Source organism: Apodemus sylvaticus, chromosome 21 (assembly GCF_947179515.1).
Source record: "Apodemus sylvaticus chromosome 21, mApoSyl1.1, whole genome shotgun sequence".
Lineage (NCBI taxonomy): Eukaryota > Metazoa > Chordata > Mammalia > Rodentia > Muridae > Apodemus > Apodemus sylvaticus.
In genome coordinates, this window is record NC_067492.1 from 61,707,479 (window position 1) to 61,734,152 (window position 26,674).

At 38.2% G+C, this 26,674-nt stretch overlaps 1 protein-coding gene across 1 annotated transcript in view; it reads right to left on the reverse strand.

Annotated features, from left to right (window-relative positions):
• LOC127671613 (zinc finger protein 120-like) overlaps nt 1-19,033 on the reverse strand; it is a gene marked incomplete at its 3' end in the record, with an annotated part of 28,459 nt that extends 9,426 nt beyond the window's left edge. The window contains exon 1 of the mRNA XM_052166440.1: nt 18,867-19,033. Within this exon, the coding sequence (XP_052022400.1) occupies nt 18,867-19,033 (167 nt within the window). The remainder of the gene's footprint in view (nt 1-18,866) is intronic.
• Nucleotides 19,034-26,674: the final 7,641 nt, after the last annotated feature.

Genomic DNA, 26,674 nt, shown 5'->3' on the forward strand with positions numbered 1-26,674 from the left:
CTCACTGTCCCCTCACAGTGCTCCACTGTCCAAACACAATGTCCCACTGTCCCATCACAGGGCCCCATTGTACCATCACAATGCCCCACTGTACCATCACAATGTCCCACTCTTCGATCACAGTGCCCAACTATCCCATCGCAATGCCCCACTCACCCATCACAGTGCCCCACTGTCCCATCACAGTGCCCCACTATCCCATCACTATGCCCTACTGTCCCATCACAATGACCCACTGTCTTATCACAGTGCCCCACTATCCCATCACAGTTCCCCAGGGTCTCATCACAAGGACACATTGTCACATCACAATGCCCCATTGTCCCATTACAATGCCCCACTGTCCCATAACAATTCCCCACTCTCCCATCACAACCCCCATTGTTCCATCACAATGCCCCACTATCCCATCACAATGCCCCATTGTACATTCACAATGCCCCATTGTCCCATCACAGTGCACACCTGTCCTGTCACAATGCCCCATTGTCCCATCACAGTGCCCCATTGTCCCATCACAGTGCCCCACTGTCCAATCACAATGACCCATTGTCCCATCACAATGACACATTGTCACATCACAGTGCCCCATTGTCCCATCACAATGCCCCACTCTCTCATCACAATGTCCCACTCTCTCATCACAATGTCCCACTCTCCCATCACAATGCCCCACTGTCCCATCACTATGTCCCATTCTCTGATCATAGTGCCCCGCTATCCCATCACAGCGCCCCACTGTCCCATCACAATGCCCCACTGTCCCATCACAATGACACATTGTCACATCACAATGCCCCACTGTCCCATCACAATGCCTCTCTCTCCCATCACAATGCCCCACTGTCCCATCACAGTGCCCCACTGTTCCATCACAATACCCCACTGTCCCATCACAGTGCCCCACTGTCCCATCACAATTCCCCACTGTCCCATCACAATTCTTTTATTAGTCAGGGTTCTTCTTAGTCACAGAACATATGGGTAGTCTCTATATATTTAGGGAGTTCCTTGAGGACTCACAGTCTGCAGTCCAACTCCCCAACCATGGTCAGCAGTAGCTCTAGATGGACGTCCAAGGATCTAGCAGTCGCTCAGTCCCATGAGGTAGCAGGCAGAAAAGAGTGTCTGCCTCCTTCCAATGTGCTTTTATAAATTTCCAGGAGAGGGTGTGGCCCAGATATAAGGCTGTCAGGCTCCAGTAGGGTGTGTGGCCCAGATTAAAGCAAAGTGCCACTGTGACTTTAATCCCAGATGATCTTGAACTTGGAGATCTCCTTGTCTTAATCTTCTGCAATTCACAGAAACTATGCTTCAAAATCTCCTCGTGAAGATCCAGGTCAGAAACTTGTATCTCTGAGCCTCTAGATTAGGGTGAGAGGTGAGCTAATTCTGGATTAATTTTGAGATTGTAAATAGGATTCTTAACAATCAGGGAAAAATTGTCTTTTCCATGAGAATATGAAATTTATAACTATATGGCCATGTAGGGCTATATCCTTCCCATGCAAGGAAGGACTCTAGAGACCAGGCTAGACATCACTGTCCAGGCTCAGGCTTGGTGGTCATTATCTCTCTCCAGAAAATACTCATCTCCTGGATAATAGGAGCTGTGATCTGCATAGAGTAATGGGGTGTTGTTAGATTTGAGACATTTAGAACACACTTCGTGGCAGTCAGATGGGGTATACTGTGGTTAATTCAGTTTTAGAATATGTTGGAAGTGGCTGAGGGACAGATGAGAGCTGTTTGGGAAATGGAAGATTTGGGCATTTGTTGACAAATTTGGACACACAACTGTTGGGGAGTGTCTGGTAAGATGAGTCTCTCACAGCCTGTCTTACAGAGCATGGAATACAGAGACTACACTATACCCTTTTTTTTTCATCTCTCGGTCAAAGTGTCAGATCTGAGTCATCTTGTTTCCCTGATGCCTGTCCACAGGAATCATCTCCAAGCAAGACCGTCCTGAGAATGTCCCTCCCATCCTGAATCTCCACATGCTGAAGGTGTCCCTGGAACTGCCTTCTAACAAGTTCATGCGGCCAAAGCCTAGGAAGAAAGTGGACATCTCATGTCTTCTGCTGCCAACTTGATGGGCTGGCTCTTCTCTCCATCCTGTCCCAGTTCTCTACAGTTAACACATTTGGAAATAAAGCATACCACTTTCCCATTGTTCTGACACTGACAAATCTCAATGGCTGAAACCTCTGGCTTTTGAAAGGGAGGTAATCAACATTTGTGTCCCAGGAGAGTCTCCCAGGATGGGCTCTTCAGGTTGTGTTCAGTAGAGGAAGAGCATACACAGGAAGGCAAAGCCTGTTCCCCATGACATACACAATTCCTTGTCTAAACATTCTAGTGTATCCTGGAGAGCTCTATGCATCCTCCGTGATGTCACCAGTGATGTCACAGCACCCACTGCTCTCAGGGCTTTCAGTTAGTCCCTAGAGAGTTCACCCATATTTATGTCTGCAAAATGAAGGAGGAGTCTACTTGAAAGTGAGAATGGAGAGCTTAGAGATGTGAGAGAGAGGCCAAAGGATGCAGGCTTTCCATCTCACTGTAAACCAGGAAGAAAGATGTGATCCTGGGAAAGTCACAGTGAGTCATGGATCAGTGATGTGAAAATTCCTGGAATAGGCCCACTTGAGACTGTCTTCCCAGGAGTACAAAACCTTAAAGGTGCCACTGTGAACCTAAAAATACTTTCCTGCTTATCATAATTCCTTAAAATTGAGGATTATTATACATTAGTTTGTCCAACCCCCAAAAAGTGATCTGGCTAGCCCCAAGTGATTCTGCTGTGAATTTTTATATTTTCTTCTTACTGACCATGGGGTCTTAGCCTGGGGAATAGAACTGAAGACCCAGAAATAAACCCATACACCTATGATCAATTGATCTTTGACAAAGGAGCTACAACCATCCAGTGGAAAAAGACAGCCTTTTCAACAAATGGTGCTGGTTCAACTGGAAGTCAGCATGTAGAAGAATGTGAATTGATCCATTCTTAGTTCCTTGTACCAAGCTCAAGTCCAAGTGGATCAAGGACCACCACACACAACCAGACACACTGAAACTAATAGAAAAGAAGCTGGGGAAAAGCCTTAAGCATGAGGGCACAGGGGAAATTTTCCTGAACAGAACACCAATAGTTTATGCTCTATGATCAAGATTAGACAAGTGGGACGTCATAAAATTACAGTTTCTGTAAGGCAAAGGACACTGCCAAAAGGACAAAATGGCAACCAACAAATTGGAAAAAGATCTTCACCAACCCTACATCCAACAGAGGGCTAATATCCAATATATACAAAGAACTCAAGAAGTTAGAATACAGAAAACCATATAACCCTATCAAAGATGGGGTACATAGCTAAACAAATAATTTTCACTAGAGGAATATCGAATGGCTGAGAAGCACAGACAAATCTCTAATGCATTCAAACAACTCTCAGAATCCGAGACTGCATATTTTTTCTAGCTCAGGATTGTTTTGGTCTTTCAGTGGCAAGAATAATTCAATCTTTTGGTGATGGTTTTCCATACATGACTATTTAATCCAGTCATAATCCTAGAATCCATGACAGGGCATCTGCTTATGAACACTAGATATGGGTGCGTGGGGACTGTGCCATTTTTCCAGGTTTCTTTAGGTACATACTTGGGGTCTCTGAAGCCAAGTTGTACCCTGTGAAGTTGTTAACAAGCCTAGAGAGGCCAATCTCTGATGTTTTCATAAGCCTGTGTAGGAAGGCCACTAAAATATCTGTATGTTTAGGTAACCAAATCTCTATAAGAAGATGGGAGGCTGAGAACCACAGAGCAGGCATTTTAAGCCTTTGCCAAAATCTTTGGTGATTCAATGGATTGAAGGCATTCTATCTTTCTGATTGGTCTTCAACCTGGTCTGTGCATTCTCTATGCCTTCTCACTTTTTAAGTTTACTTGTGTTCCTCTAGCTACAGAGGCTGGAGTAGTTACCAAAAACTCCTCCCTCCAACTATTGTTATCAAAATGCAGCAAAAGTAAATGGAGAATCTGATCACTCACCTGATGTCCAGTGATAGAATTGAGCTGCAAGATTGCCTGGCATTTATCACTGATGAAACCTTGGACTGTAGCTATTAATTGTTTCAAATCTCATGGTGTCGTTCTTGGGTCTGCAAGGCCTGGCTGATCTTATATTTTTCAATTCTTTTGTTCTATTTGGCTGTACCTCCAGGATGTCACTATGCCCAATCTCATATCCATAAATGCTTCCCCAATAAAGTGCATACCTTGGTACACTTTGGAAACCAATAGTAGTTTATAAAGTTGTCTTATTCTTGGTTCTCATCCCCACATTAACTTGCAATTTCTGACTGATTTTGCTCCTGAGAACATAGTAGGATAGACTGCATTCCTAATACCACTGAGTGACCTCATGCAACCAGGGTATCCTCCAGTTGGATACATAGCCTTTGTCTGCCTAGTGTCATGATAACATGTTTTATAATCAACACAATTTTGCAGTACACATGATCCAGGCTATTCCACCCCACGATGTGTGTTCTTTGAGGACCACCCTGTGCTGACGTGATGTTTTAAGCCAGTGCTCTTGTGGGTCTACATTCCTAGGGACATGTCCTACCACAGGGCATATTCTTTCTATGTGAAGCTGAAGTTAGGTCATGAGCATGTAATACCAAATCTGCAAAGATTAGAGAATGAGAACAATGAAGCCTTACAGAACCACAAGAAGCTCAAGAAGAAGATATACTACTACTCCTAAGTGCCTCTCAGGGAGTCCACCAGTTGTGGAATGGTTGTTTCTGCCTTTGCTATTGGACTGCAGATTCTGTAGTTCTTATTTTATCACTTCCACATCTTCCCTATCAGATAAATTGTGGAATTTGGACTACAGTTTGCTAAATGTGAAAGAAACTGTTATCCCTCCCATCATTGTCTTCTCAGCCTCTTGAGCCTTAAGAATAAAAAAAGAAGCATGGCAGCTCTGGGCTCAGGCAGGGTTTACACATCTGATTGTTATGAGACATATATACATAGAATATCCTCCCTTGGATTTATTGTATTATCTTGAGAATATTTATCCTCTATACAACTTTTGTTGTTTCCCCATTACCTCTCTCAATCAGTGACAGACAATTTTATCTATTATTTATGGTCTAGGGATAAGAGCTCTCATGGCTTATTTTGCCCTTTTCTAGTCTTCAAGGGTTCCTGTGACCTTGATGTGTTGTTACAACTAAACCATTCCTTTACCTGATTATTTTATCCAAGGAATTTTACAAACTCTTAATCTATATTTATGTTCTTTGTAAATGTATATGTGTATATAATAATCTACACACACACATATTCAAATGGATATATATATATATATATATATATATATATATATATATATATATATATATATATATATATGTGTGTGTGTGTGTGTGTGTGTGTGTGTGTGTGTGTGTGTGTGTATCCATTTTATATAATGAAAATCCTGTTAGGACCTATTCAGAGGATGGTGGTTAGAGTGAATTAAAGTCTCTGTGGAGACACTCCTTTTCTTGAAGCCTATACTTCACATGTAAATGGACTGTTCATTTTCCTTTTTTTCTGAAGGCTCTTGGGATAGGACTGATCCTAAGACATTGTACATTCTATCCAAATACTCTACCAATGAGTTGCAGGTCTAGAATACCATTCATCATCTACAAAATTACAGGGTAGATTGAATGAAGGCATTGAGCATGGAATTTGATCATCCATAGATTGGCCATCATAGAGGATGACTGAAAGAATGCTCTCAAGATTGGTGATGTTTAGCTACCTGAAAAGGAAATTACACTCCACCATGTGTAATAAGGACATTTCAGTCTGGGAAAGTCTGACATACAAACATTCTATACCTATACATGTGCCAGTAGAAGATACTAGGTTAAGCTATACATCTAGGAGCATTATTCAAAGCAACCACACATTATGCTGAGGACCCAATCTTGAGTAAGTCATGACCCGACCCAGGCTCCTTCCAGATACTAGTATAGGCATGAAAACCTACTCAATATACTAGTTCCTTGATACTGTTTCTTAGACATAGTATTACAAAGTTTCTACTATGCACTTTCTTTATCAGGGTCAGCTCAAAAAGATGAGGTGATTTAAGGCATAGAGATACAAATCTGTCAAGATGCTCTGGATGTTGATCTTTGAAAAGCCACAGCTTGCCAGTAACTTTCTGGGGCCCATTAGATCACTACCTCCACATTTTACTCTCTGGCTTACATCCAGTCTCAGTAAGTCAGTGACACCCCATAAATCATAAATCATTTGTCAAGGAACACACTTATCTTGGAGAGAAATTCTAAGGAAGAGGTGTCTGATAGTGGAAAAACAAAAGCCTAGAATGGTGGGTGCAAGATGTTCCTCTCAGGAAAGCTTTACGACCTTCTTTCTCTTTCTTCTATTGTCTTACTTTCTGATCAGTTTTCACTGAAAATCTCTAGTCAGCTCCCTTTCTCTCTAGGTGTTGCCATGTGACAGTTCTTCAAGTAGTTCTCTCTTGCTATTCTGAAAACATTCTCTTGATAGTTTTTCTCTTGCATCTCATAAGCCCAGTCACTTATTTTTCACATAAATCCAGTTAATTACTCCTGCTTTCCCTTTGATTTTTGTATACATAGGAATCATGTACACCTAGCCCCTTGCTTCTTAAGGGACAACAATCACATATTTTCCTTTAAGTTTGCAAAATAAATTAGAGATCTGTTTTCTTCTGTCAAGCACAAAGGATAACCAAGCTGTGGGTACCCTTTCTAGAAATTACAACTTCTAGAACACCTAGGCCTACCCTTGCCCAAGATTGCCATGCTAATCATAAACTCAGTTATCTGACTGTCTTGCTAAGAAAAAAATACCTAAACATCTATATTTCTTTTCTTACTATGATTCTGAAAAGTTGCTACACAGTTCAGTTGCTTTTGTTACTTTAGTTTCATAAAGCCTCTTATACAATTCATATTGCATCCTTATATTTTCACATAGTTGACAAATTATCTATTTTCCAAGTCATATTTTAAAGAGCTTTGCATAGCCTAAATGGCTGTTCAGAATATACCTGCCTTTACCATTTGCTGAGAAATTAGCCACGCCTTGCCTCTGTACTCTAGTTAGCTATAAGTATCATGGAGTCATGAACATTAACAAGGACATTCCTCAAAGGAGGAATGTAAAATATGTACATTATTATATAAAGAAGATTTATACCAACATCATCTACCAACACTCCTGGAGGCCATGCCTGCTGGTTCTGTCCCAAAGGCAATAACCATTTCATTCTCTATCTAACAAGGCCTACCAGTCAAACATCCATAGCCCTTCTGTAAGTAGTCAGTTGTCACATAGAAGATATACTTCCTCAATATACTCTGAGACCTTCTTTGGCCAAAGAGACACTTTAACTGTACCTATAATTTTCCAGGTTTGGACAGACATGCTCTCTCCCAGAAACCTTTGGGCTAGACTGTAGATCCATACACTGAGGTACACTGGAGCTTCCTCCCAACATTCTTTAGATAAAGATATTTTCTTGTTTCCAAGAAGTATTCATTATAATGCCCCAGTGTCAAGGAGGATAATATCAATTCTCTATTTTATATATGCCCTTATCTGGATGACCTCCTTCAAAACTGACTCCAAAGTACGTGATGCTGGGCCATGATTTTGAGCCCACAGAGATCATTGGGGAAAGCAAAGCCCTGCAAAAATGTGTGGTATCCTAAGACAATTAGCATGTATACCTTACTTACCTATACCTTCACATCTGAAGAGGTACCTCCATTAAAACGGGAATAGTACAGTACAATCAAAGCAAAACACGTGCTGGAAGACAAAGGCCAAGTGCAGAATCAGGAATAATGGCTCATAAGTTAAGAACATTTGTTGTTCTCTGGGAGGACATATATGGTGTTTAACAAGGACCACCTGATAAGAGAGGATCAGATAACCTATTTAGAGAGCTGTGTGAAGTGATTGCAGGCTGTCCATAATCAAACCGTAGGCCTAAAAACAATCAATCAAAGAAAAAAACAAACAAACAAACAAACAAAAACAAAAAACCCATTCGTTCATATAAAATAAATATAAAAATAAGCATGACCAACAACACAAACATCAAAAGAATCACATAAAAAACATGATCAAGGACAATATCTATAAAAAGCTCTTTCCTTACATGATGTGGAAGGTCATTATCTCTGTTGTGTAATTATCATTGATTTTATATTACAAGAAAACATTAGCAAATAGTTTTGCATTTCTGGATTTCTTTTATACTGCCTTGTGAATGTTTATTTTTCTTTAGTATCTGAAGAGAGAGGTGACATTACTTCTTATAAATGGGTCCACAGTGCCAGTAAAGAATATGGGTTATGGAGTAATATGTTTAGGGGGTAACAATAAACATGACAGTATGACTATAGTTTGGTACAAATTATATCATATAGTGTGTACCCATGGAGTAAGCCACATAATCCACACAATAGACTCAACCTGCCAAGTAGCCCTTGCTGGCTGAGAATTCAATATACAGCCCTGGCTACCCAGAATTTACAAAGAATGATATTTGCCTGCACATTCTGAAGTTACAGGGGTATGAAGGCACAAAAGAATAACCAAGATAGTCTTAAGGGTGAAGAATTCTCCCCCTCTTACTATGAGGGTGTTCCTCCATCCAACCCACTCTTACCTCCCTTCCCTCAATCGCCCTACTCTGGGGTATTTATCAAGCCTTCCTAGGACCAAGGATCTCTCCTCCCATTGATGCCTGACAAGGCAATCCTCTGCTACAAATGCAGTTGGAGCTGTGTGTACTCCTTGGTTGATGGCTTAGTCCCTGGAAGCTCTGGTGGGTATGGTTGGTTTATAATGTTGTTATTCCTATGAGGTTTCAAACCCCTTCAGGTCCTTCAGTTCTTTCTCTAACTCCTCCTTTCCCCGTAGGATCCCGTGCTCAATTCAATGGTTGGCTGAGAGAATCTGCCTCTGTATTTGAAAAACTCTGCCAGAGAATCTCAGGAGACTGCCTTCTCAGGTTCCTTTCAGCAAGCATTTCTTGGCATCTACAATAGTGCTGGGGTTTGGTGAATTTACATGGCTTGAATCCCAGGTGGGACAGTCTCTGGATGAACTTTCTTCCATTTCTGCTCTACACTTTACTCCATATTTACTCCTGTGAGTAACTTGTCCCCCTTCTCAAAAGAGACAAAGCACCCACACTTTGTTCTTCCTTCTAGAGCTTCATGTGGTCTGTGAACTGCATCTTGGGTATTCTGAGCTTTTGGGCTAATATCCACTCACCAGCGAGTGCATACCATGTGTGTTCTTTTGTGATTGGGTTACCTCCACAACAAAAGAACTTCTGGGGGGAATCACCAACCCTAATGTCAAGCTCTTCTATATAACAATAGTGTTAAAAACAGTATGGTATTGGTCCAGAGACAGGCAGCAAGATCGGTGAAACAGAATTGTAGACCCTGCAATGAACCCACAGCCCTATGCTTACTTGGTATTATACAAAGGAACTAAAACCATCCAGTGGATAAAAAAAAGCATTTTCAACAAATGGTGCTGGATCAACTGGAGGTCAGCATGTAGAAAAATGCAAATTGACCCATTGAAAAAAGCTCAAGTTCAAGTGGATCAAGGACCTCCACATAATATCAGAAATTGCAACTTTTTTGGGGGGCTTTTTGGAGAGAGTTTCTCTATATAGTCCTGTCTGTCCTGGAACTCACTCTGTAGAGCAGACTGGCCTCGAACTCAGAAATTCGCCTCCCAGAGTGCTGGAATTACAGGAATGCGGCACCACTACCCCGCTTGAAATTACAACTTTTAACACAACTGTGCATCCCCTTGCTCTGTTCAGGGCTTATCCTGAACTCAGTAATCTGACTGACTTTTTAAGAAAAAAAAATCTAAATTTCTTTATTTCTATTCCTACTATGATTCTGATAGGTTGGCACACAGTACAGATACTTTTGATATTTTAGCTTCGTGAAGCCTTTAAAACAATTCATATTGTGTCCTTTTATTTCACATAGTTGAGAAATTATCTATTTTCAAATTTTTAAAGAATTTTCCATCGCCTAAATGGCTGTCCAGAACATCACAGCCTTTAACATTTGCTGAGAAATTAGCCCATCCTTGTCTCTGGACTCTTGCTAGCACTGATCATCATAGAGTTATTTACATTAACAAGAAGGACATTCCTCAAAGGAGGAATGTAAATTATGTACATTATTATATAAAGAAGATTATACACACACCAACTATCAGCACTCCTGGATGCCTATAACTGCTGGTTCTATCCCAAAGGCAGAAACCATGTTATTCTGTCTCTAACAAGGCTTGCCAGACAAACCCCTATAGCCCTCCTTGTAAGTAGTCAGTTGTAAGCTAGAACATATACTTCCTCAGTATACTTTGAGACCTTCCTTGGCAAAAGGGCCTCTATAACTAGCCCTCCAATTTTCCAGGCTTGGACAGACATGCTTTCCTGCAGAAAACTGTAGTCTGGATTGTAGATACATACACTGTGGCTACACTGGAGCTTCCTTCCTACATTTTTTAAATAAATATTTTTTCTTGTATTCAAGAATGATTCATTATAATACTCCAGTCTCAAGGAGGGTGTTATAAATTCTGAACTTTAAAGATGTGCATAATCTATATTGCCATTCTAAACTACAGGTGAGCAATCTCCTCCAAAACTGATGCTAAGTAAGTGATGCTGGGCCATGATTTTGAACCCACAGAGATCATTGGGGTCAATATAACCCTGCATAAATATGTGGTATCCTAAGATAATTAGGATGCCTACCTCACTTACCTGTACCTTCACATCTGAAGAGGTATTTCCATTTAAGTGGGGATGATATAGTTCAATTAGAGTAGCACAAGTGCTGAAGACAAAGGCCTGGTGCAGAATTTGGAGTAATCACTCATAAGAGTATTTTCTGTCCTCTGGGAGGACATATGTGATATTTAACAAGGACCACCTGATAATAGAGGATCTGATAACCCCTTTTGGCAGCTGAGGGAACTGATTGCAAGATGGCCATAGCCAAATGGTAGGGATAAAAAATTAAGTAAAAAAGAACCATTTTTTCATATAAAATAAATTTAAAAATATACATGAACATCAACACAAACAGAAAAAGAATCTCATCAAGACCACCATCTATAAAAAGTTCTTTTCTTGCATGACTGAGAAATCATTATCTCTGTTGTGTTTTTATCACTGATGTTATGTTACAAAAATAATTTTGCTAAACAATGTGCATTTCTGGAATTTTTATACTATCTTGTGAATATTTTTATTTCCTTGGTATCTGAAGATTAAGGTGAATGTATTTCTAATATATGAGTCCACAGTACCAATAAGGAATGAGGGTTATAGAATATATGTTTTAGAGGTAACAATAAACATAGCAATATGGCTATAGTTTGATAGGGATTGCATCATAAATTGTGTATCCGTGGAGTAAGCCATGCCATCCACACAATAAACACAACCCTCTGAGTAGCCCTAGCTGGCAGAGAATTCAATGTATAGCCCTGTATGCCTATAATTTACAAGGAATCCTCTTTTTCTGTAGGTTCTGAAATTACTGGAGTATGACAGCACAGCTGAATAACTAAGATGGCCTTGAGGGTGAAGAATTAGAAATAAAATATCTATTCATAATAATAAGTTTTTAAAAGTGTGTGGGTTTATTTCCTTTTTTACTGGATGTTTTATCTATTTATATTTCAAATGTTAATCCCTTTCCTGTTTCCCTCCTCTCATAACCCCCCTATCCCATCATCCCTCCCCCTGATTCTATGGGGGTGTTCCTACACCCACCACACTCCCACCTCCCTACTTCAATTCCCCTACACTGGAGCATCTAACAAGCCTTCATAGGACTAAGGACCTCTCCTCTCATTGGTGCCTGACAAGGCAATCCTCTGCTACATATGCAGCCATGTGTACCCTTTCCTTGATGACTTAGTCCCTGGAAGCTATGGTTGGTTGATGTTGTTGTTCTTCCTATGAGGTTGCAAATCATTTCAGCTCCGTCTGTCCTTTTTTCTAACACCACCATTGGGACCTCATGTTCAGATGAATGGTCAGCTGAGTGTGTCTGCCTCTGTATTTGAAAGGCTCTGGCAGGGCCTCTTAGGAGACAGCCATATCAGGTTCCTTTCAGCAAGCATTTCTTGGCATCATCAATAATCCCGGGGTGATTGTATATGAGATGAATCCACATGTGGGACCACAACTGGGTGACCTTTCCTTCAGTCTTTTCTCTAACTTTATCTCTGTATTTCCTCCTGTGAGAATCTTGTCTCCTTCTCAAAAGAACCAAAGAATCCACACTTTGATCTCCCTTCTCCTTGAGCCTCATGTTGTTTGTCAATTGTATCATAGGCAGTCTAAACATTTGGGCTAATACCCACTTATACACGGAAACAAATAGAAGAGAAAGTGGGGAAGAACCTGAAACACATGGTAATAGGGGAAATTTTCCAGAACAGAACACCAATAGATTATGCTCAAAAATCAGAAATTGACAAATGGCACCTCATAAAATCACAAAGATTGTGTAAGGCAAAAGACACTGTCAATAGGACAAAATGGCAACCTACAGATTGGGACGAGTTCTTTACTAATCCCACATTTTATACAGGGCTAATATCCAATATATACAAAGAACTCAAGCAGTTAGACTCCTGAAAACCAAATAGCCCTTTTAAAAATGGGGTACAGAGCTAAACAAAGAATTCTCAACTGAGGAATACTGGATGGTTGAGAACCACCTAAAGAAATGTTCAACATCCTTAATCATCATGGAAATATAAATCAAAACAGCCATGAGATTCCATCTCATATCAGTCAGAATGGTCAAGATCAAAAAAATCAGAGGACAGCAGATGCTGGAGAGGATGTGGACAAAAAGGAACACTCCTCCATTTTTGGTGAGATTGAAAACTGGTAAAACCACTCTGGAAATCAGTTTTGTGGTTTCTCATAAAATTGTACATAGTACTACCTGATGACACATGTACACCACTCCTGGCCATATACCCAGATGATTCTCCAGGATGCAATAAGGACACATGCTCCACTATGTTCCAAGCAGCCTTATTTATAATAGCAAGAAAGTACAGATAAAGAAAACGTGGTACATTTACACAACATATTACTACTCAGACATTAAAAGCAATGAATTCATGAAATTCTTAGGCAAATGGAAGTAACTAGAAACTATCATCCTGGGTGAGGTAGCCCAATCAAACATGGTATGCAAGTACTGATAAGTGGGTATTAGCTCTGAATACCCAAGATACAATTCAGAGACCACAAGAAGCTCAAGAAGAAGGAAGACCAAAGTATGAATACTTTGATCCTTATTGAAAAGTGGAACAAAATACCCATGTCTTACAGCCAACCAAAAGAATGAACTTAGGTTCCCCAATGGAGCAGCTGGAGAAAGGACAAAAGGAGCTGAAGAGGTTTGAAGCCCTGCAGGAGGAACAATAATATGTGCCAACAAGTAACCCCAGAGCTCTCAGGGAATAAATCATCACCCAAAGAGTGCCTATGGAGGGACTCTTGGCTCCAGCTACCTATGTAGAAGAAGAAGCCCATTTAATACATCAGTGAGAGGAGGGGCTTCTGGTCCTGTGAAGGCTCAATTCCCCACAATAGGGGAATGCATATCAGTTAATTTGGGGAGAGGTTTTATCAGGGGGAGGATGGTGTAATAGGGGGTTTTCAGAGGGGTAACTTACTCAGAAAAGAGATACTATTTGACATGTAAATAAAGCAAATATTTTAAAAAAGAAACATTTGAGAGCAAATCCCATGGTGATTACCCAGCAGCCTTTTCTAGCACAGTGCTGGCTTGTGCTAGAATCTCAGCAGACATATTTTGAATAGATGAAAATTTCACGAAAGTACTACTGGACTCAGAAACATACCACTCAGGTGCTCTCTGTCTGCAAGGTGACTTTAACATAACGTAATCACAACAGGGCAATTCTTCTTAGTCACATATACTAGGTCAACTTAATTGCTCTTAAGGTGAGACTTGTATAAAAGTCTGGGTCTGCAGGAACAATGCAATCATACAACCCCATTCCAATCTTAGTTTGTGTTTTCATCAGCTCTATTGATCCACAGACTAATCAGTTTGTATTCGATGTTATATATACATGACTTTAGAATTTTGGTATTTTTCCTAATATTTCAATGAAATAGAAAGGCCCAGATTTTAAAAATATGTCACAAATTAATAGTTCAGAACTGCCTTTTGTATAGAGATGGTGGATGACTTCAAATAACTCTGACTGATTTTAGCATCGACAACAGACCTTTCCTCCATATTTGTTGCGCAACAGGTATGTGGTTTGCTGAAGAAGGCTTTACAAAAACACTAAGCCTTATTGTTCCTTGTATGAGTTACTCACATCCCTCACTCTAGAACAATTGGATCTTAAATAATGGAAGACACTGCTGGGAGCTTTGAGATGACTAGGATTAAGTTCTAGCTTCCATGTGACTGCATCTGCAGGAGGGGTTTGAAAGGTAGGAAGGCTAAAATAAAGGAAAAGGGGAAAAAGTCATGCCAAGGAAGAACACGACCTATAGACCAATCAATGGATACCACTGAATAACATAAACAACACAGAGATTGCCAAAAGGATGCAGTGTCTATTTTGGTTCATTATCTGTGATGGTTGATTGGCTCTATTAGAGAAATGCCAGGATCCTTGTGGTATCATTTTTGTTAATTGGATATTTTATGTATTTACATTTCAAATGTTATGCCTCTTTCTAATTTCTCCACAGAAACTCTGTATCCCACCCTTGCTCCTCTTTCAATGAGGGTGCATGCCCCCACACACACTCCTGCCACCTTGCCCTGGCATTCTCCTACACTGGGGCATTGAGCTTTCATGGGACCAAGGGCCTCTTCTCCCATTGATGTCCAAGGACTTTCTCTGCTACATATAATGCCAGAGCCACCCTTAATGTGGTAAAGGTCTTGTGGCAGACATTTCCATTAGTGATTTTACTCAATGAAACACTTTCATTTCATAATGAAATGGTGTCTTTTTACATAAATTTACAGAGCACAACTGAACCCCATTGGACCTTTCTTAAAATATTCCTTTCCTTTTAGGTTAATTGATATTCTTATGAAATTTCTATGACATTTTAAAGCTACTCCAAAGTCCAGTGCTTCTATGCTGTCATATGAAACACAGTCCATGTGCTTCACACTTGTTTCTCTTTTCAAATGAGTGCATTTCAATGCATCAGAAATCTATGATATCCCAAATACTAACAGACGCATTTTAACATTTAGGTGATATCTTTGATTCTGTTGCTCTAAGAAAAAAATGCCAAAAAAAAAAAAAACCCCACATAATGGTTAAGAGAAACATTTGAGAAAACTGTTTAATTCTTATGTACCTTGGTCACAGAATACTGAATGTAGCCAAGGCATGAAATTGGATGCAAGCACTCCATGAAATAATGTGGAATAATGTGACATACTGGCTTCATGTCTATCTTGTCTGCAGTCCTCTTGCATATAACTCCAAGAAAACCTCACCTAGTGTGGGTACCATCCACTGTCACTATCATCAAGTTATATTAATCATTTATTAAGTACATGGCTTACACAAAAAACCAAAGGTCAACATGATGGTAGCCATTCTTCAATTGAGATTCCTTATCCTCAATTTCTTCAGAATTATGTATTTATTTATGAACCCATTTTCCACCAAACTTTGTTCATTTGTATCACAATGAATAGTACTGTCCTATATGTAAGTTCTAATTTGTTTATCCCTTAAAATTTTTCTATGATTAAGTACTACATTTGTTAAGACAAAGAAAAAATATGTTAAGTATCATCTAACATTTTCCTAATATGAAAGTTTCAATGAAGCAATTTGTCTTTGCACTTTTGTACAAAATTTGAATCTGATCTTACTAAAATAACATAACACTTTGGGACAAAGATAAACCCAAGCAACCCTGCACTAGAAGCCAAGATGGAGAAGACCTCCACAACCATCATGATCTTCCCCCTGGTGCTATGGTAGACAGGGAGGAAGGTGATCCAGACACTTCAGAACACCAGCATGCTGAAAGTTAGAAACTTGGCTTCATTGAATCTGTCAGGAAGGTTCCTTGCCAGAAAAGCCACAACAAAGCTCCCTAGAGTCAAGGAACCCAAGTATCCCGGGGCAACATGGAATGCAATGATTGAGCCTTTGTTGCAAATAATGACAATCTTCCCATGTTCAGATTGTATATCTCTGTCAATAAAGGGAGGGGATGTTACCAACCAGATGCCACAGAGAACAACTTGGATTAGGGTACAAATGGGAATGACCAAGGTAGGTGCCCCTGATGTCAGGATTCCTCTCATTCTTCTTTCTGGAGTAGTGAGCTTGAATGCCATGACCACAATTATTGTTTTGGCCAACACTGTAGAAACAGCCACTGTGAAAAATATTGCAAATGTGGTCTGCTGCAGGATGCAGGTGGCCTGGTTGGGATGTCCAATGAAAAGGAAAATGCAGAGAAAACAGAAAACTAGGGAGATAAGCAGGATGTAGCTGAGAATGAGATTATTAGCCTTCACAACAGGAGTATCCTTGTACTTCACAAAAGTGGCGAGTACTAGAATTGTGATGACTGAGCAGGAGAGAGAGACATGAAGCCTAGAGCTATACCCAGTGGATCTTCATACCCAGAAATGACAAAGCTCTTTGGAGGCAGTGGGTTTGCTCCAAGTTGGCATACTTACCATCTGAACACCTCACACACTGTTGCATATCTGCTGGCAAAAACAATAAACCCTTATAAGATATCATAATTATGTAGTTAATAATTATGTATTTGTATTATTCACAGAATATATCAATAAATATTTTGGTATTGAGTATCTAATCCATCCCTTGTTGTTGTAGGGACCAGTGACTTAAGATTGATCTCTATTTACCTATGTTTTGAGGTGAAACACAGCACCATGATAAGGAATGGAATGGAAAAATAAATGTATTATACAAGAAAAGAAAGAAAATATCATAAATAATAATATGCATGATCTCAGATTTTTTTAACTCGTCAAACCATAAAATCACTATTCATAGACAAGGGTAGTGTGCATGTGTAGTTACTGATGTCAGTTGATGAAATGCATTATGTACTTTGTTTGCTTTTTGGGTGATGCAATTGACAGTATCTCCTATAGAATTCACAACATACAATTCCTCATGCAATAAATGTTTGCCTAAAGGAATATTTTTATTCTTGAAGCTCTCTGTCTCATAGGCATTTGCATCTTCCTCTCATTTTGGTACAATTTCTTTATTCCCCACTATTCATTCCAAGGTGTATGGCATGAAGGTAATAAATATTCATAATCATCTCTCTTGACTTAGGTAGGTGGTGACTGATGATAAGCACTATGCCATCTCTTCTTTCTTGAAATCTTCACTCTTGAAATCTTCACTCTTGTTCTTACTGTTTGACAGGAAATTCTCAATCCCTTAAGCCATCTACCTTTTATTGTTTTGAATTGTTTTGGTTTTTTGAGACAGGGTTTCTCTGTACAGTCCTGGCTTTCCTGGAACTCACTCTGTAGACCAGGCTGGCCTTGTAATCCAGAAAATCCACCTGCCTCTGCTCTCAATGTCCTGGGATTAAAGGCATGTGCCACCACTTCCTGACATTCATCTAACATCTTAAAATATATTTCATAAAACAACAACTGTTACCCTGAGCATCTAGTCTTTGTCAGGAACTAAGATTGGTAATGGAGGGAAAGATTATGGACTGATCATCTAGTCAAGTTTCTTTGGACAAGAAAAAAATCAAAGAAAAATATTTATGTTCCTAGATTATGCCTAAAATTCGTCCTTAACAATTGGTACAAATGTTTGTCCTCCTAAATGTTTTCTGCATAATATAAAATCAGAAACCAGCATACTGTGGGAGAAATATAATGTTTGTAAGGAGTCTGCAGGTTATTTGCTGGGTTCAAAAGAAGCTGATATTATTTAAATGATTAAGTTCTGAAATGAGGAGATTTTAGGATTTCAGTTTCCATTTAGGCCACATAACATTTCTCATTTGGAAGGAGAAGGTATTCAAATTCAGCAATTTTTTTCTCCATGCTTGCACAGGAGCAAGGGGTTCCCTTCCCACTGATGTCAGATAAGGCAATACCCTACAGAAGAGGGTAGACTGGGAAGTAGGAAAACATGTAAAATTTAAGTAAATAAAATTACCAATAGCATATGCATAAATAAAAAAGTAAACCTTGAATCGGGAAAAAGATTTCTCTTAAAGAATACATGCTATATTTAATTAGGACAAAACACACACACACACACACACACACACACACACACACACACACACACACACACATATATATATATATATATATATATATATATATATATATATATATATATATATGTTGTTACAGAATTATAAAATTCAATGGTACATATATAGTTTCAAATTTTTCATTATATATATTAATTTAATAAATATATTCCTGTAGTGTGTGGAGAATATTCATATGGGTGTAACTGAACATAGAATACAGAGGCTTTTTATCTCTATGATGAGATTTACATGGAGTTGAGAGGTACCAGATATTGGTTCTTGTAACTGAACATGGTCTTTTGCAAGAGTAGCAACTGGAATTAACCATAGAGATATTATTTCAGTGCCTCATATTTTAAAATGTAGATATCTTGAAAACAACTAAAATTTGTGGTATACATACCGAAGTTCCTCCTGTGGCCCAAGGCACATCTTCAGATATGTGAAGTTGTTGCATCTGTGGGAAGCAAGGAAATAGCTTCCTATTTTCACTTTTAATCCAAATCCTTTTGGAAAAGTCCAAGTGATGAAAATGTCATAATCTGTACACCGATTTTCCCTATGATTCATGTTCACCTGTTCTCCAACAGAGTTCATAAATACCCTGGTCTTCAGCAAGGACCTAAATGAGATCCATCATTTGATACTTACACATGTGTATCACTAAAGGGAAAGCAAAATTGAGAATTTACTCTAATTTCCTAATGATTTTCACAAAAGACAGCAGCATTGAAATAATCCCGTGTAATAAAAAACAATATACCTCATTGATAAGTCAAAATTTATATACCTCATATTAATGTTCAATGGTAAAATGTGCAAAATGACTAGCATATAACAAGTAACATGGTGTATGTGAATGTGTGTGAGTGTGTGTACTATGTTTTCAAAAATACATTTTTAAAAATATAACCATGTATGCACAAATGAAGGGGAATTCTGAATGTGTGTGAAAATAAAGAATGGCTGCTGGTCTCTCATGTAAAGATAGTGAACATATATGATGTAAACAGAAACTTAATAAAATGTACAGCATTAATCATTTGTGGTTTTGTAAATCATTGTTAATTTAAATGAGTAACTATTAGTTACAGCATATGAACTGATTCTTGAGAAATTACTCTTTAGAAAAATATTCTAGTCTAGTCAACACTTAAGGCTTTTATTATAAAATCCTTGGCTCCTATTTTAACTTTTGAACTCATTTGATGAAATGTTGAGACATGTTTTCACAAAACTCACTGATACCATAAAAATTATTGCTTCCTTTTAAATGTTTTCCTTGTGCATGATATTCATCCTTGTGAAAAATAAATTAGCAAGTTTTGCAGTGTATAAATCTTCCCACTGATAGAATAATCTCTAACAAATATGCATGTTTTTCTCTGGGTCCATTTGAAAGATTATATTGGTATATTAAAGCATAATGAAATGTAAAAAACTTAAGCTGCTGACAGTCATTAAATATTCCTTTGTATTCTGATGGTATCTGAGACTCTACTTGTTTAAGAATGAGTTCATGGTAGGTGTGGGCCACAGCATAAACAGCATTATATAGATTGTAACCTTCTTCACTCAGGGCCATATCATATTTCTGCATTGCTGTCCATTCCAATGTGTTGTTGCATTTAAAATGTTCCATTTTACTTCTGTTCGTAGAGATTGAACAATTAAAATAATTCCACCCCAGAATAGAATCAGAAATGTTTACTGGGTATTTGTCAGTATCCATAGTTTGCATAAAATTCCTAAATTGAGGCATATCACCTCTGTGGTGTGCAAAAATGATAATACCATGGAGCAAATCAAGACTGAAATCCTTTGTATTTGTGGGAACATCCCATTGTGAAGTTGTGATCCAGATTCTCTGAGCTCCTAAATATCCCCATCTTCTAAAGTTAACTTCTAAAGTGGAGTTCATTTCATCATAAATGATAACAACCTTTGCTGAAGATGTCATAATTTGTTTAGCATATATTTTAGCCTTTGTCATGTGTATCTGCATGGTTTCTGGGATCACATTCACAAAAGCTAAACAGGTCCCACGCCTTTGCATTTCTTCTCTTAAATCTGAGAGAAACTGAATTCCCTGATCATTATCTGAGATGACCACTCCTATCCAAGTCCATCTAAAATGAAGCATCAAGGAGACAATGCCATGGGACAAATGTGTGTCCTTGGTGGCTATCTGATGGAGATAGGAAAACTGGTCATGGTCACTTAGGTTAGGATTAAATGGTCCAAAGAAAATCTAAAGTGTTTAGAAGAGAGGATGAAACATCCACATGAGGAATATTTTTAATAGACTGTTTGGAATTATATACAAAAGATGTTGCTCATCTTTCAGAACTCCTAAAAAGTATAGTATGAATATTCTCTAAATATCATGTATTATTGCTTTTAGATTCTTAACTATTTCTGACAAGTCTGAATTTCCTAGAACACAGTCTTTCCTGTTTACCCAGTACATATATGATCTGATTATTTAACTGCTTAACACACACACACACACACACACACACACACACACACACACATATATATATATATATATATATATACATATACATATACATATACATATACATATACATATATATTGATATGTTCATACAGTGATACAGTGATATAAAAGTACAGTCAAATATATAGCCATACATATATAGTGATATATATATATATATATATATATATATATATATATATATACAGTGTGTGTGTGTATGTATGTGAGAGAGAGAGAGACAGAGAGAGAGAGAGAGAGAGAGAGAGAGAGAGAGTAGTAGCACACTACTAAATGTATGCTGTCAAAGTTTTCTTGGTGACACTTGTAAATGGAATTTAATGTTGTTGATTCATTCAGTGTCACACATTCTTACCTGTGGTGACCCAGAATGAAATGCCAGTTTGGCAGATGTTTTCCATGATAGCCCAGTAAGGTCTACATCACAAAATTTATATTTTGTACAGTTGTAATTAATAAAATAGTTGCCACTGTTTGTGGTGAATATAGTCTATCCAGAAGTCCCAATGTATCTTGAATTAGATCAACAGTGATGGTGAACATCAAAGACATATTGGGTAAAAGATAGGGTAAAACTTGCTGGTATTCTAAAACAAGGCATAGTGATGATTAAGGGAGATATTTGAAAATTACAATTTAATTTGAAGTAAAGTTTGTACTGTGACATGCTAAGTTTCTAATAAATGTCTTGAAATAAGCCTCATGAATCTTTACAGCTGAATAAAATTTAAGAATTCATAGACTTAGGGCACTATGATATGATATAAAATTGTGTATTTGTGTAACTTGATAAGTAGTTTTTCTATCTCTCAATGCCATCCTTTAACTACATTACTGTCCTATTGAATAAGACATTATAAAATACTCTTGGATATGTGATTGAATGGATACATTTTAAAAAATGTTTTCTAAACCACATATAAAATATCCAACATATTCCCCTTATTTTTATTAAAGATCATTTTATACATCAAACATCTTAATAACATTTTGTATTTTGAGAAGCAAATAATACTTCAAAAAAGAGTTCAACTTCTATATTTCTATAATTTCATACCATGAAAATAGCACTAATGTGTACTTAATAATAACTATCCCTAAAGGTCCTCTATCTAATGTTGAGAATGAAATTATTCCAAAACATACACGATATTATTTGGAAATTAAGCACAGGAAAAGAGCATAAAATGTTAAAAATTGAACTAATAAGAAATACATTGTCACCTTCTCAAAAATTGACCACATAGTTGCACAGTAGATACAAGGAAAATGAATTAATCCCATGTATCTATGGGACTACTACCTCAGAGTAAGATTGATATTAAATAACAACAAAAAGAACAGAAAGCTCACATAGACGTGGAAGAAGAACAAATGATCTTCTCAATAATAAGTTGATCAGAGAAAGATAAAGAAATGAAAGATTTTTTTTTTTTAGAATTAAATGAAAATAAAGGCATAGCCTATCCAAATTATGGACCACAATGAAAACAATGCTAAGATAAAATCTCATAGCTCTGAGTACCTCCATAAGGAAAGTAGAGAGATCATACACTATCAACTTTACATCGCATTTGAAATCTGTAGATCAAAAAGAGGCAAATATAACTGAAAGGAGAAGACAGCAGGAAATAATCAAGCTCAGGGATGTAATCAACAAAGTAGAAATAAAAATAGCTATACAAAGAATAAACAAAACTGGGATATGGTTCTCTGAGAAAACCAACAAGATAAATAAATATTTAGTCATACTAACCACAGGGCACCAGGACTGTATCTAAATTAAAAAATAAGGAATTAAAAGGTAGACATAAGAACAGAAAATAAGAAAATAAAAAAAATCTGATTCTACTACAAATGTCTATATTCAGCAAAAAATGGAAAATGTGGATTCAATTAATTAATTTTATAGACAGATATCATGTACCAAAGTAAAATCAGCACCAGGTAAAACACCTAAAGTGTTCCACATTCCCCAAGGAAATAGAAGCAGTCATTAGAATCCTCCCAATCACAAAAAGCCAAGAGCCAGATGGTTTTATTGCAGTACTCTATCAGACCTTCAAAGATGATCTATTACCAAAACTTTTCATACTATTTCCATAAAATAGAAACAAAAGGAGCTATCCAGAACTTTTTAGGAAACCACAATTACACTGATACCTAAACCACAAAATTATGTAACAAGGTAAGTGATCTAATGACAAATTTCCCTAATGAATACCTATGCAAAATTATGCAATAGATTTCCATAAACAGAATCTAATAATACTTCAAAACTATTATCCAAAAGGAACAAGTAGGATTAATAACAGGGATACAGGGCTGGATCAATATTTGCATCCATCAAAGTAATTCACAATATAAAAAACTCAAAAAAACCCCAAACAACTTGATCATCTTATTAGATGCTGAGAAATAATTTGACAAAATTTAGTACCTCTTCATGGTAAAAGGCTTGGAAAAATGAAAAATTCAAGGCACATGCACAAACACAGTAAAAGCAATATACAGCAAATGAGTATCCAACCTCAAATGGAACGTGAAGCAACCCCACTAAAGTCAGCGACTAAACAAGGTTGCCCACTGTCTCCCTCTCTATTCAATATAGTACCTGAATTTCTATCGAGAGCAACTAGACAACCAAAAGAGGTGAAAGGGATACATATTAGGAAAGTAGAAGTCAACCTATCTCTATTTGTAGATTATATGATAATATACTTAAGTGACCTCAAAAAGTCCTCTAAAGAACACTGAAAGCTGATAAACAACTTCAGTGAAGTGTCTGGATATAAAATTTATTCAAACAAATCAGTAGCCTTCTTCTACACAGAGTATAAACAGTCTGAGAAAGAAATTAGGGAAACAACACCCTTCACAATAGTCACAAATAATATATTTAAAAAAAACTAGGTGTGACTCTGACCAAGCAAGTGAATGATATGTATGACAAGAATTTCAAGTCTCAAAAAAGAAATCAAAGAACACCTTAAAAGGTGGAAAGTCTCCCATATTCATGGATTGGCAGGATTAATAAATAAAATTGCCCATCATTGTGAAAGCAATGTAAAAATTTGATGTAATTGCCATCATAAATGCAACTCAATTCATCATAGTGTTAGAAAGAGTAATTTGCAGATTCATCTGGAATAACAAAAAATCACGGTTTGAGAAAATTTTTCTTAACAATAAAAGAACATCTGGGGGGAATCACCATCTCTGACCTCAAGTTGTATTACAGAGCAATACTTACAAAATGGGTATGATATTAGTAAAGAGACAGGTATATAGATTAATGGAACAGTACTAAAGTCACAGAAATGAACACATACACCTATTGTCACTAGATCTTTGATAAAGGAGCTAAAATCATCCAGTGAAAAATTCAGCATTTTCAAGATATGGTGCTTGCTCAATTGACTGTCAGTATGTAAAATAATGCAAATCGATTTATTCTTATCTCCCTGTACAAAACCCAACTCAAAGTGGATCAAAGACCTACACATAAAACCAGATGCATGGAATCTAATGGAAGAGAGAATGGGGAAGAGCCTTGAACATGTAGGCACAGGGGCAATTTGTTTGGACAGAACATCAACAGCTTATGCTCTAAGATCACCAATAGACAAATGGGTCCTCCTGAAACTGCAAAGCTTCTGTAAGATAGAGGACACTGATAATAGAACATAACAGCAGCCTACAGATGTGGAAAAGGTCTTTACCAATCCTACATGAGATAGAGGACTAATAATGTTGTGTGTATATATATATATATATATTATGTATATTTATTCATATCACTATATGAATAGTAATTTCATGTATATATATATATACATACATATATACATATATATATAGGGGTGGGGGTGGGTGTATGACATTACTAGTTACTTCTAACACTTCTAACACCCTCACATATACATGAAGGCAAAACACCAATGCACATACAATAAAATTAAATTTAAAAGAAAAGTTGATTCACAATCTGAGTGTCCATCGTGCACATATTTTTTATTAAAAGCATTTTTGTTCTTAATAAAAATATTTTCTCAAAAGAAAAAGAATGCTATTTTTCTTAGTTGGGGTTTTACTGCTGTGCACAGATATTATGAACTAGGCAACCCTTATAAGGACAACATTTAATCAGGGCAGCTTACAGTTCAGTCCATTATCATCAAGGTGGGAGCATGGCAGCCTCCACACAGGCATGGAGTAGGAGGATCTGAGAGTTCTCCATCTTCACCTGAAGGCTGGTAATGGAGGAATGACTTCCAGGCAGCTAGGGGGAGGCATCACTTCCTCAGACATAAGACATTATAATACAGAATAGAATTAAATCAGGGCATGGAGAGGGGAGTTAAGAGGGTAGTAGAGGCAGAAAAAGGCAGAGAGAGGGAGAGAGTAGAGAAGCAGAGGCCGGCCATGACCATGTGGAGAGGAAGGGGGAGGGGAGAGAAAGGGAGGGGAGCACAAGAAGGGGCAAGAGAGAAGCTGAGAGTGAGAGGTTAAGAGAGGGAGGAGAGGCAAGCAGCCCCTTTTATGGTGCACCAGACCTACCTGGCTGTTGTCAGGTAACTGTGAGGTGGAGCTTAGACAGAAACCTAACAAGGGGGGGGGTGCCTCGGGGCGTGGCTGTAAGGGACTGCCTTGGTTGTCTTAACTGGTGTGGGAAGACACACCCACTGTGGGCGGCACCATTCCCTGGCTAGGATCCCAGGCAGTGTGTGGAAAGGGGCTGAGCAGCAGCAGGCGTTCATTGTTCTTGGTGTCCTGATTATTTACACACCTGGTGTGAGTGTGCAGCTGCTTCAAACTTCAGAGTGGCATTGCCCACCATGAGGGACTTTACTGTGAACAGTGAGCTGGACTAAACCTGTTCTCTTGACAGAGTATTTGATCAAAGCAACAGCAGTGATTAAGATACTTGTGAATTGACCTTTATCCATTCAAGGCCACTATGGGAGGTAATGTTGTGATTTTTAAAGAAATTTATATTTTATTAGATATCTTTTTTATTTACATTTCAAATGTTATAATGTTATCCTCTTTCCTGGTTTCCCCCCTTAAAAACCTCTATCCCATCCCCCCTTCCATGCTCACTCATGCACCCACTTCTGCTTCCCTGACCCTGGGGCAATGAGCCTTCAGCAGTCTAAAGGCCTCTCCTCTCATGGATGTCTGACCAGGCCATCCTCTGCTACCCATGTGGCTGGAGCCATGGATCCCTCCATGTGTTCTTTTTGGTTGGTGGTTTAGTCCCCGGAAGCTCTAGGGGATATTGGTTGGTTCATATCGTTGTTTCTCTTATGGGGCTGCAAAGCCCTTCAGTTTCTTGGGTCATTCTGTAGCTCCTCCATTGGGGAGTTCAATGGGTGGCTGAGAGCGTCCCCCTCTGTTTGTCAGGCTCTGGCAGAGACTCTCAGGAGACGGCTATGTCAGGCTCCTGTCAGCAGGCACTTGTTGGCATCCACAATAGTGTCTGGGTTTGGTGTATGAGCAGGTTACTGGCCCCAATATGCTTGCTTTACCCTAACTCACCCACACTGGGATTGTAACACCGTTGAAGGTAAGAGGAGAACTTCTGTCCACCGTCCATCTATGCTGGCAGGTCCCAAGGTGGCCAGAAGATGGCTCATGATTTTGGCCAGAGTGTATAAGGCAGAGAGAAAATAAAATCCCTGCAG